At 43.5% G+C, this 13285-nt stretch overlaps 1 protein-coding gene across 1 annotated transcript; it reads left to right on the forward strand.

Moving 5' to 3' along the window:
• Window positions 1–658: 658 nt before the first annotated feature.
• On the forward strand, window positions 659–11163 carry MRPS36 (mitochondrial ribosomal protein S36). Its single transcript, XM_049768829.1, has 4 exons — window positions 659–752; window positions 5751–5814; window positions 8646–8833; window positions 11026–11163. Exons 1-4 carry the CDS (start codon window positions 711–713, stop codon window positions 11041–11043), a joined length of 312 nt encoding a protein of 103 aa, XP_049624786.1. The 5' UTR covers window positions 659–710; the 3' UTR covers window positions 11044–11163.
• Window positions 11164–13285: the final 2122 nt, after the last annotated feature.

Raw genomic sequence — 13285 nt, forward strand, 5'->3', positions numbered from 1 at the left:
TCGTGCAATAATAATTTTCAGACACAAAAGAGAAAAGAGCTGGAAGTTCCAGTTCACCTCAGGAAGCTCACCACAAAGATGATGAGTTTAGTTAGAGAAATAACTACATTTTGAACTGTCCTAATAATGAGAATGTATGAGGGAAATGGAGAGCCTGTTTAGAGTACAGGCGGGGGTCGGGTGGGGAGGAGGGAAGATTTGGGACATTGGTGATGGGAACGTTGCACTGGTGATGGGTGGTGTTCTTTACATGACTGAAACCCAAACACAATCATGTATGTAATCAAGGTGTTTAAATTAAAAAAAAAATTAACTTGAAGTAGGTAATAAAACGTTCTCTTTACACATTTATTTCTTTAAGATCTTATTTTCTCTTTTATGTATATTGATAATTCTTTTCCCACTCTTCATATCATTGATTCCCCTCTTATGTTTTTCAGTTTTCATTCTATCTCAAAATGTTAAAAAAATAAATAAATAAATAAATAAAAAGAAAGAAAGAGAAAGAAAGACACCTGGGACAGTTGGGAGGCGGGCCCGGAGGGAGGACGGGCTCAGGCCAGGAGGGGCGGGACTAGAGCCAGTGGGCGTGGCTTGGGCGCCCTCGCGCTCCGCCCCGTGACGTTCCCACGCGCGCCCGCCCCTCGCCGCCCAGGACTTTAACCCGAGCGGTTCGCGCGCGCCCCGGAAGCCGCCCCGGCTCGGGGGTCATGATGGGCAGCAAGATGGCGTCGGCCAGCAGGGTCGTCCAGGTAAAAGAGGTTCCCCGGCTTGCTTGCAACGCGAGCTGCGGGGCGGTGCCGACTGGCGTCTCAGCGCCCGGGAGCCAAAGCCGAGGCGTTGCCCGCGGCCTCGGAGGCCTCGGGTGGCTGGTTCTCCAGGGGTGGCCGTGCCAGGTGGGACCCGAGCCCTTGGGGTCGGATCGGGCGGCCGGGCCCGGAGACGAGGCTCGCTCGCAGAGGGGCCGGGCAGCGTCCGAGGGGAACAGACCGAACACGCTATTCCCGCGAAGACTGCGGGCCACGCTCCGGCCCGGCCTGGCCAATCGCCGCCCTGCAGCGCCCGAGCTGTGGCCGGCCAGCCAATGGGCGGGGAGCGAGCGCCGGCCGGGAGGAAGCGAGCCCCGCGTCCGACCCAGTGTCCCTTCAAGGTCTCCGGAATGACGGGCGCGTTGCTGGCCCCAAGGGGTTGCGCCCGAGCCCGCCGTCGTTGATCCCTTCCCGCTAGAAGCTGCTGGCCTCGGGCTCCGTCGAGGGAGAGAGAATGGAGGGCAAAACCATCGTTTTAGTGTTGGTTTCCTAGGCTTTTACTTTGGAGCTTAGAGAAGTAGTTCCAGGACCGGATTTTTTTTAAAAATATATCTTTATTTAAACAACTTGATTACAGACATGATTGTGGTTGGGTTTCAGTCATGTAAAGAACACCCCCTTTCACCTGGGCAACATTCCCATCACCAATGTCCCAAATCCGCCTCCTCCCCACCCGACCCCCGCCTGTGCTCTAGACAGGTTTCTGCTTCCCTCGTTCATTCACATTGTTATGACAGTTCTCAATGTAGTCATTTCTCTAACTGCACTCGTCTTTGTGGGGAGCTCGGGACCGGATTTTTTTTTAAACCAGGTATCAATAACTCCTGACAGCTGGTTTATTTGCTGCCCCAGCGGTAGTCGTTAACCCAAGCGGGACTGATGAAGTTGTTTATCAGTGGTTGGTAAAAATCCACTTGTGTGACTGGTTCCCATGAATTTTTTTTTTCCTCACGAGGAAAGTGTATTATGGTATGGGTAGCTTTGATATGAGAAACGCGTTTCTCTTAAATAAGTGCATTTTGTTCTTGGTTTGGGTACACGCCAATAATCCTGGGGTGGGGAAGGGGCAGGGGACAGAACTAACTTTACTGCTATGAGGGGAACCGAATCCCTGGCTTCCTGCTCGCAAAGCATAGCAGAGTCTACCTCCTTGTATTCTCTCTCCACTCATCTTTTAAATGGCCTTATTTTAAGTTGTTTCAGTCAGAGTGATAATACAAGATCAGTATTTGTTCCCGTTGCAACAGATGAAACTCATTTACTTATGTCATGGGAAGTTTCTGTGTTTAGATTCTGCGATGGGGCCCGGAGAGATAGCACAGTGGTGTTTGCTTTGCAAGCAGCAGATCCAGAACTTAAGGTGGTTGGTTCGAATCCCGGTGTCCCATATGGTCCCCCGTGCCTGCCAGGAGCTATTTCTGAGCAGACAGCCAGGAGTAACCCCTGAGCACCGCCGGGTGTGACCCCCAAAAAAAAAAATTCTTCGAGGATAAAGGGAACATATAACAAAGAGCAAGTACCATTAGTATTTTGATAGCCGAGTTTAAAATGAATAAATGGGAAAAATATGAATAATTTGAGGTAGATTTGTTAAAATGGGTGGGTTAAGTACACCGTAATAACAACTTCTGATTTTTGCCCAAAAAAGGGTTGAGAATGTGAAATATACAATAAGGGATGGTCTCATAGGCACAAAGCCCTGTACCCATATTCATAATGCAAAAAAAGCAATATTGCTTTCTAGCAAAAATAAATAAATGAGTGGGGGCTGTGCTCAGTAACTACATCTGACTCAGCATGCAGGACAGACTATATATGTGTGTGCTGGGTTTGGCTTGTGGCCACAACTACATGCTAGGCAGGCCCCTTGACCTTTGTACTCTTTATCTTTCTGACCCAACAAAATTTCTTGAGTATCTCTAAGCGAGGCCATTTGCTCATACTGAATTACAGTGCCAAGATGGACTTGGTGTCTCCATAGAATAGAATTTGACTCTTGATCCAAAATTTGAAGAACAAATTTCAACAGACTGGTACAAACTAATCGGAATTCACAAAGGATGGTGTCATTGTTAATTAGTGAAACTTAGCTATACTACAGGATATGCAGAAGTAATTTTAGAAGACTAAAAGTTATATATATGCCGAAAATGAAGTATATATATATGTGTGTATATATATACACATATTTTTTTTTATTGTGACCAATGTGAATACAAGTCTTTCACAGTTATATTTAAGGTACATAGTGACAGTGAATTAGGACCATTCCCACCATCAGTGTGGACCTCCCTCCACCACTGTTCCCAGCATGCATCCCATACCTCCACCCTTAACCCCCTGGACTAAGCTACTAAGTGTAGCTGGTTCCTTTTGTATATAACTTGTTGTAGATTGGGTATCTTGATTCTGTTGTTGATGACTTTGGGTTTGGTGTAAGAGTATATATTTGGGGGCCGGCGAGGTGGCGCTAGAGGTAAGGTGTCTGCCTTGCAAGCGCTAGCCAAGGAAGGATCGCGGTTCGAATCCCCCAGTGTCCCATATGGTCCCCCCAAGCCAGGGGCAATTTCTGAGCGCTTAGCCAGGAGTAACCCTTGAGCATCAAATGGGTGTGGCCCGAAAAACAAAACAAAAAAAAGAGTATATATTTGATATGTTTGGACAAATAATAGAAAGGTGTTAAGTTTTTCAGATAGGAAATCACTTGCATTATGCACAGAGGGGATAAACTGAATGGTTAGATTAATTCAAGGTATGAGATATACAACGGAGGTAAAATTTCCAGGGGTCGAAGCAATAGCACAGTGGCTAAGGGTTCAATCCCTGCCATCCCATATGCTCCTCTAAGCCTGCCAGGAGTGATTTCTGAGCCTGAGTGCTACCTGTATGGTCCTAAAACCCCTCCCCCAAGTAAACTTCCAGCAAGGAACAATGTTGAATGAAATGTGGTTCTAAAGATGGAACCAGTTGATTGGAAGAAAAGGAACAGTTGGGGCCAAAGCAATAGTAATACAGCCCATAGGGTAGACAGACCCTGGCACCCCTCATGGCACCTCAACTCACCAGGAATGATCCCTACGCAAGCCAGGAGTAAATTCTGAGCACCAATGGGTATGGCTCAAAAGTAAAAAATAGAAAAGATAACAGAGGAAATAATGAATGGGCTTGAAACTAATAGTATAGAATTATTAAGAGAAGAAATTCATAAGTTAAGAGATTGTCTTTCAGGTTAATTTAAAACTTAGATATAGGGGCCGGAGCGATAGCACTGCAGTAAGGCGTTTTTCTTGCACGCGGCCAACACAGGATGGTGGTTCAAATCCCGGCATCCCATATGTTCCCCTATGCCTGCCAGGAGTGTGAACTTCTGAGTGCAGAGCCAAGAGTAACCCCTGAGTGTCACCAAAAACCAAAAAAAAAAAAAAAAATAGCCTGAATACGTGCACTGCCTGGTCCCCTGAGCACTGCTAGACAACCCCCAAGTACAGCTAGTACACCCAAAACCCCAAAATAAAGGATTCAAAGAAATGGGAAGTAAACACAGACAAGAAGTTGTAACACAGTGGTAGGGCATTTGCCTTGGTCATCGCTGACCCAGGACAGACACTGGTTTCATCCCCAGCATCTCATATGGTCCCTCTTCTAGCCAGAGGCGATTTCTAAGTTTAGAGCCTGAAGTAACCCCTGAGCGCCGCTGGGTGTGCCCCCACCCCAAAAAAAGAAGTTGTAACATTTGTAATAGTCTCTGAAAGAAAAGACAATAGAGCCAAGCTCAAAATCTTTAATAAAAAAATTATTTTTTTTATCATACCTGGTGGTGTTTTAAGGTGTACTCCTTTTCCTTTCACACCAGGCATCACTCCTGGTGGTCTGAGGACCATTTGGGGTTCTGGGTATTGAACCTGATTCAGCCATGTGCAAGCAAGTGCTTTATCTGCTATACTATCTCTCTGGCCCCTCACTAGCTTTTTTTTTTAATTTGGGGGCCACACCCAGCAGTGCTCAGGGATTACTCCTGGCTCTACCACTCAGAAATCACCCCTAGCATATTGGGGGAGGTCATGAGATGCATTTGTTTGGGGACCACACCCACACTCAGCAGAGCTCAGGGGTTATTCCTGGCTCTGAGTTCAGAAATCACTCCTGGCAGGCTCAGAGGACCAAATGGGATGCCTGGTATCAAACCTGGATCAGCCTTGTGCAAGGCAAACACCCTACAGCCACTTTGCTATCGCACTCAGGCCCCTTACCAAATTTTTTTACATGTAACATGTTGTAATTAGAAAAGGTACTTTTTGTTTGTTTTGTTTTCTTTTGGGGCCACACCTGGCGGCACTGGGGTTACTTGGTCTCTATGCTCAGGGATCACTCCACAAGTGTTGTTCTAGAAATTATGTTGGTGTGTCAGGGATTGAACCTGAGTCAGCTACATGCAAGGCATACACCCTACTCACTGTGGCCCCAAGCAGTTGTTAATATAGTAAAATATAAAATATATAAATATAGGGCCCGGAGAGATAGCACAGCGGTGTTTGCCTTGCAAGCAGCCGATCCAGGACCAAAGGTGGTTGGTTCGAATCCTGGTGTCCCATATGGTCCCCGTGTCTGCCAGGAGCTATTTCTGAGCAGACAGCCAGGAGACACCCCTGAGCACCGCCGGGTGTTGCCCCAAAACCAAAAAAAAAAAAAAATATATATATATATATTTTATATATATATATATATATATATAATTTTATTGTGAATAGTAGATAAGAAAGACAAGTTAATAATTCTTGACTAGCTTCCTATTGGGAAGGAATAGGTAGTAAAATTTAAAGTTACCAGTAAAACCAAAGTTTTAAACGAAGGTTTTATGAGTCTTCCTAGATTTATTTTATTTTTATAGTTAGTGAGATTATTTCAGCACTTCATATTTTACTTCCCCCATTTTTATTATAGGTAGTCAAGCCACATACTCCATTAATAAGGTTTCCTGACAGAAGAGACAATCCTAAACTCAATGGTAAGTTGTACTTTAAATTTTTAAAAAATGTCACATATATTTATAAAATAGTATACTATAGACAACTTCTTATAGACAGCTTTTTGTGGCTCAGATCAAGATGTTGCAAGCAGGTAGAAATTAACTTTTTTTTTTTTTTTTGGTTTTTTGGGCCACACCCGATAACGCTCAGGGGTTACTCCTGGCTATGTGCTCAGAAGTTGCTCCTGGCTTGGGGGACCATATGGGACACCGGGGATCGAACCGCGGTCCGTCCAAGGCTAGCGCAGGCAAGGCAGGCACCTTACCTTTAGCGCCACCGCCCGGCCCCGAAATTAACTTTTTATTACTGTCATTTGAAAGGTGGCTCAATAGGGGCCCGAGAGATAGCATGGAGGTAAGGCATTTGCCTTGCATGCAGAAGGACGGTAGTTTGAATCCCGGCATCCCATATGGTCCCCCGAGCCTGCTTGGGGTGATTTCTGAGCATAGAGCCAGGAGTAGCCTCTGAGCACTGCCGGGTGTGACCTAAAAACCAAAAAAAAAAAAAAAAAATGGTGGCTCAATAAGGCCAGAGTAGTTGCACAACAGGTAGGGTGCTACCTATACGTGGCTGATCTGGGTTTGATCCCTTGCATCCATGATGGTGATGGTCCCCAATCCAGAAGTGATTCCTAAGTGCAGAGTCAGGAGTAAACCTTGAGCATGGCTGGTTGTGATTCGAAAACCAAAAAACTAAATAAAAACAACTCAACACTGGTTGTATCTAATTTTAAATGTTTTAAATGATACTCAGTTTTTGTGGGTAATTTTTTTGTTTTGTTTTGAGGGAATGCTTGGGAATCATTTCATTTGCAAGGCAAGTACCCTACTCTTCTGTACTATTTCCAGTCTCATATGTGGGGGATTTTTATCCTGTCTTTTCCCCTTTTGTTTAGAAGAATCTCTCGGGATTGTGAGGAGTAATAATTATATAATTATTTCTAAATTTCTCTCCCAACTAATCTTTTTTTTTTTAATTTGGGTAACACCCAGCAGTGCTCAGGGGTTACTCCTGGCTCTGCACTCAGAAGTCGCTCCTAGCAGGTTCAGGGAACCATATGAGATGCCAAGATTCGAACTAGGGTCCATCCTGTGTTGGCCACTTACAAGGCAAGCACCCTACTACTGTGCTATTCTCCGGTCCCTCAACTAATTTTAAAAATTTATTCTGGGGCCCGGAGAGATAGCATGGAGGTAAGGCGTTTGCCTTTCATGCAGAAGGTCATCGGTTCAAATCCCGGTGTCCCATATGGTCCCCCGTGCCTGCCAGGAGCAATTTCTGAGCATGGAGCCAGGAGTAACCCCTGAGCACTGCCGGGTGTGACCCAAAAACCACAAAAAAAAAAAAAAAAAAAAAAAAAAATTTATTCTGGACAGAAGTGATATAGTACAGTGGGTATGGCACTTGCCTTGCACATACCTGAGTTCCATCCTAGAATATCCCTTATAGTTCCATGAGCCCTACCAGGAGTGATCCCTGAGTGCAGGGAGTAAATCAGGAGTAACCCTGAGTATCACCAGTTGTGACCCAAAAACAAACCATAAAGGAAAAAAAAAAGCTTTTCATTTATCTATTCATTTGATGAATAAGTCTATTTTCTTAAAGTGTAGTAGTCATTTTCTGAAAAGTTATCCAAGATTCTGAGTAAGTCTTATTTTCCTCTGACACCTTTTTTATATGTGGGTGACTCTAGCATGGAGTGCGCCCTTTTTTTTTTTTTTTTTTTTTTTTATGAAGGGTGTCATTTTAAATCAGGAATTTTGTAAATTTGTTTTTTGTTTTGGTCCATATCCAGCGGTACTCAGGAGTTATTCCTGGTAGGCTAAGGAACATATGGGGTGCTGGGGATCAAACCCAAGTTGGGCACATGCAAGGTAAGTGCCCTACTGTACTACTATACCATCATTCCAGCTCCAATTTCAGGAATCATTTTAACAAGTTTCAGGATTCACTTACATAAAACTGCTTCTGGTTTTTTGTTTTCATTTTTGTTTTGCAATACCAGGGATTGAACCCAGCATTTTAGGCACTCAAGGAGTGTGATCGACCATTGAGTCATATCACTGTTCCTCATTTTTTGATGAGTAGTGTTGGGGGTCAGAAAGACGACTCAAAGGGTTAAGCACATGCAGAAACCTCTTGTTTTATTCCTGCTACCACACACTTCACTAAGCACTGAGCTGGAAGTAGCTCCCAATCACCACCAGGTGTGGCCCAACTCCTCACCCCATTAATTTGAAAATTAAAAAGTCGGAGCCAGAAAAATAGTACAGTGGGTAGGGTGTCTGCCTTGCAAGTGGCCAATCCAGGGTCATTTCCTGCCATCCCACATGGTCCCTAAGCTCTGTCAGAAGTAATTCGAGTGCAGAGCCAGGATTAATCCTTGAGCATTGCTGGGTATGGCCAAAGAACTATAGCAACAACAATAAAAGATTACAAAGGAAATACAAAGAACTTGATAAAAATTATATATAACTACCCCACCTACTTGTTTACTCTTTTTTTTTTTTTTTTTTTTTTCCGGTTTTTGGGTCACACCCAGCAGCACTCAGAAATCACTCCTGGCAGGCTCAGGGGACCATATGGGATGCCAAGATTCGAACCACTGTCCTTCTGCATGAAAGGCATACACCCTACCTCCATGCTGTCTCTCATGTCCCATACTTATTTACTCTTTAACAGTTACCTCTGAATTATTTTGGGCTAGGTGTTTTGCTCAAAATAAACAAACAGAAAAGATCAGAGTAAACAGATACCTGAACAATTACTCCAATTACTTTATGGTTTATTTTGTCCCCTTTTTTTTCAGTGTCAGAAGCCTTGGGATCATCAGGACTACCTTCTCACTCTTCTTCAATTTCACAGCATTCTAAGGGAAGTAAAGCACCTGATTGGCTGATGCACCAGGGCCCACCAGATACTGCAGAAATAATCAAAACATTACCTCAGAAGTACAGAAGGAAACTTGTTTCCCAAGAAGAAATGGAATTTATCCAAGTATGTTCTTGCTCTTTATCACAGTTATCTAAAATACATTAACATTTTTGGCTTTGGGGGCCAAGTGAAAGTATAGTGGGTAGAATTTTTTTTTTTTTTTTTTTGGCTTTTGAGCAACACCCATTTGACGCTCAGGGGCTACTCCTGGCTATGAGCTCAGAAATCGCTCCTGGCTTGGGGGGACCATATGGGATGCCGGGGATGGAACCACGGTCTGTCCTACGCTAGCACTTGCAAGGCAGCACCTTACCTTTAGCGCCACCTCTCTGGCCCCATGAAGTTTTGACTTACATGCAGCTGTCCCACATTCAATCCCTGGTACCCCATATAGTCTTGATTTTTGTTTTTGGGTCACACCTGGCGGTGCTCAGAGGTTACTCCTGGCTCTGAACTCAGAAATTGCTTCTTTTATGGGGCCAGAGAGATAGCACAGCGGTAGCGCATTTGCCTTGCACGTGGCCAACACAGGATGGACCCTGGTTCGAATCCCAGCATCCCTTATGGTCCCCTGAGCCTGCCACAAGTGATTTCTGAGTGCAGAGCAGGAGTAATCCTGAACACTGCCGGGTGAGACCCAAAAACCAAAAAAAAAAAAGGAAAGAGGGGCCAGTGAGGTGGCGCTAGAGGTAAGGTGTCTGCCTTGCAAGCGCTAGCCAAGGAAGGACCGCAGTTCGATCCCCTGGTGTCCCATATGGTCTCCCCAAGCCAGGGGCAATTTCTGAGCATTTAGCCAGGAGTAACCCCTGAGCATCAAACGGTGTGACCCAAAAAACAAAAAAAAAAAAAAACAAAAAAAAAAAAAAAGGAAAGAACCACATGGGATTCCGGGATTCAAACCACCATCCATCCCGGGTCTGCTGCATGCAATGCAAATGCCCTACCGCTGTTCTGTCTTTCTAGCCTCCCATTTAGTCTTGATCCCACCAGGTGTGATCTCTGAATGCAGAGCTAAGAGTAAGCCCAGAGCACTTCTGAGTGGCTCAGACACTAAAACTAACAAAGTAACATCTTTGGATTTTGGAATTTTATATGATGATTTACACTCGTACTTCCCTTTGTCTGCGTTATGAAAAACAAACCAAGCAAGGAAAGTCTTAATAAGTGTGCAGTAAAAGAGTATTTAGAAGTACAGTATGGGAAAATAGCAATAAGCAAATTGTATGGGAAAAAAGCTCTTTTGGATCCTCAACATACTTTTAGAATTTCCTTTTTGTGTGTGTGTGTGTGGGGGGGGGGTGTTTGGGTTTTGGGTCACACCTGGTGTCGGTGCTCAAGGGTTACTCCTGGCTCTACACTTAGAAATCGCTCCTGGCAGGCTCAGGGGACCACACGGGATGCAGGGATTCGAACCACTGTCCTTCTGCATGCAAGGCAAATGCCTTACCTTCATGCTATCTCTCCAGCCCCTATTTTTAGAATATTTTGTTGTTGTTGTTTTTGGATCACTCCCAGCAGTACTCAGAAATCGTCCCTGGCAGGCACAGGGGACCATATGGGATGCTGGGATTTGAACCACTGTCCTCTGCATGAAAGGGAAATGCCTTACCTCCATGTTATCTCTCTGGCCCCATATTTTTAGAATATTTAAAGGACTTCTGAAACCAAGAAATTTCAGAACTGCCAATTTAGGTCAACTTTGATTTCCATATGTGAAATATTATTTGTTTGTTTATTTTGGTTTTTGGGTCACACTCGGCAGTGCTCAAGGGTTACTCCTGGCTCTATGCTCAGAAATCGCTCCTGGCAGGCTCAGGGGACCATATGGGATGCCAGGATTCGAACCATCGTCCTTTTGCATGCAAGGCAAACACCCTATCTCCATGCTATCTCTCTAACCCCAATTATTTTTAGCAGTGATAAGGAGTGTCTCCCAACTGGGAAAACTTGAAAGGGTTTTCTGAAAATTAAATGTGCAAATATGTAAATATGGAGTGATAGCACAGCAGTAGGACATTTGCCTTGCACTCGGTCAACCCGGGATGGACCCGGGTTCGATCCCTGGTATCCTATATAGTCCCCTGAGCCTGCTAAAAGCAATTTCTGAGAGCAGAGCCAGGAGTAACCCCTGAGTGCCACTGGGTATGGCCCAAAAATTTAAAAAAAAAATAGTATAAATATGAACAATATCTACGAAAACAGTTCTTTTATAAATTTATCAGCTAATTTTATTGCTTTATTTTTTTCCTTTTCAGCGTGGAGGTCCAGAATAATCACTCAAAATATGGCTGCTGTTTGTCATCAGACAAAAGTATAATCTTTACAATAAAGAACTTCCAAAATGACAAATGAGAAATTGTATATTAAACAACTTTAATAAATATTATGTTAAACAATATATAGAAAATTTAGAACACCTGTATCTCCTAATTTATCTTGGTCAGCTTCTCCACAAGCTTACCTAGCTGTTTATATACTTTATGCTTATTAAAGTATACATTTTTCTTTTTTTTTTTTTTTAGTTTTTGGGTCACACCCGGCAGTGCTCAGGGGTTCCTCCTGGCTGTCTGCTCAGAAATAGCCCCTGGCAGGCACGGGGGACCATATGGGACACCGGGATTCGAACCAACCACCTTTGGTCCTGGATTGGCTGCTTGCAAGCAAACGCCGCTGCGCTATCTCTCCGGGCCCAAAGTATACATTTTTCAATATTAGCATATTAATTTACTCTTAGTTATTCAATATTACCAGTGTTGAACTAAGAAAAGCACAGTATCTAGTAAACTATCACAGTTTCCTTAATTTTATTTTTCTTTCAGTTCATTAGACGTGGAGTTTATCAGGCAGAATTACTGCTTTGAAAACTGATTTTCTTGGATGAGATCAGTGATAATCTCTTCTATAATGACTTTGTATTTGTTTCATTCATAAAGTTACTCAAATACAATTGATACTAAGTGTATACTACTGTAAATGATACTATAGCTAAAGTAAAGACAGGTGACTTTGGTATTAAGAACTGGAGTTAAACCAAATGATTATGTGTAAATTTCAAATTGCAAGAAAAGTATAAGATGGGATATATATCTGTCAAAATGAATATAGCAGAGGAATAAATGTTAACTAGAAATTTTCATTTTCTGTTTTCAGGGTTATAAATGTTTCTATTTTTTTTTCATTTTATCATTTCTATTATGATCATGTATGCAAAGTCTGATAAGTTACTTTTCTCAAACTTAATGTCTGAAAGCTTTATAAAATCAACAAATATTTATTTATGGAACTAATAGGGTCTTCCTGTGCCAAGGGGACATAATATTGTGAAAGTAAAGTCTTACGAACTAAATAAATTTTCTTCCATACCTTTAATGATTTCTAGAATGTTTTTAAAGTCATCCCTAATGCTCTAGTATGAATAGCTCATGAATAATATAGACAGAATTGTTCGAGTACATTTTTATATTTGTCCACTTATTTGTTTTTTGCTTAACTTTTTGTTTAAGCACTGCTTAGGGGTTACTGCTGGTGATGTTTTGGGGACCATATGGAATACCACGGATTGAACCCAGATTGGCCTTGTGCGAGGCAAGCATCCTCCTTGCTGTACTATTGCTCCAGGCTATGAGTTTATCTTTTAAGTCAAACAACTAATTCTAGTTTCAGAAGAATTATTGAGTGGCCCCTCTCACAAATTGTTATGGTCTAAATGTTTTCTTTTTGGGGGGAGGGGTGGAGGCACAAATGGTGATGCCCAGGGGTTACTTCTGGCTATTCGCTAAGAAATTGCTCCTGGGGCCTAGAGAGATAGCACAGCAGTGTTTGCCTTGCAAGCAGCCGATCCAGGACCTAAGGTGGTTGGTTCGAATCCTGGTGTCCCATATGGTCCCCCGTGCCTGCCAGGAGCTATTTCTGAGCAGACAGCCAGGAGTAACCCCTGAGCACCACTGGGTGTGGCCCAAAAGCCAAAAAAAAGAAATCACTCCTGGCTTGGAGAGATGATATGGGACACCGGGGGATCGAATCCCAGTCTGTCCTAGCTTAGCATGTGCAAGGCACACGCCCTACCACTTGTGCCACAGCTCCGGCCCCTCTTTCTTTAAACTTTATTCATTGATTGATTGGTTTTTGGGCCACGCCCAGCAGTGCTCAAAAATCGCCTCAAGCAGGCTGGGGGACCATATAGGATGCCAGGAATCTAGCTGGTCCCTCCCAGGTTGGAAACATACAAGGCAAATGCCCTACCATTGTGCTCTCTCTCCTGATTTAAATGTTCTTAAATGAAAAATAGACATTTGGTGCTATCAATAAGCTATTCTAGACACTCATGATTTGTGATTTATGGTTTTTTGTTTTATTGTTTTTGGGTCATACCAGCGGCACTCAGTTTACTCCTTGCTCTACACTCCAGGCTTGGGGGACCATATGAAATGTATGGGATCCAATTTGGGCCCATCACATGCAAGGTAAACCCCCTACCCACTGTGCTATCATTCCAGCACCTTATTTGTTGTTTTG

Source organism: Suncus etruscus, chromosome 2, assembly GCF_024139225.1.
Source record: "Suncus etruscus isolate mSunEtr1 chromosome 2, mSunEtr1.pri.cur, whole genome shotgun sequence".
Lineage (NCBI taxonomy): Eukaryota > Metazoa > Chordata > Mammalia > Eulipotyphla > Soricidae > Suncus > Suncus etruscus.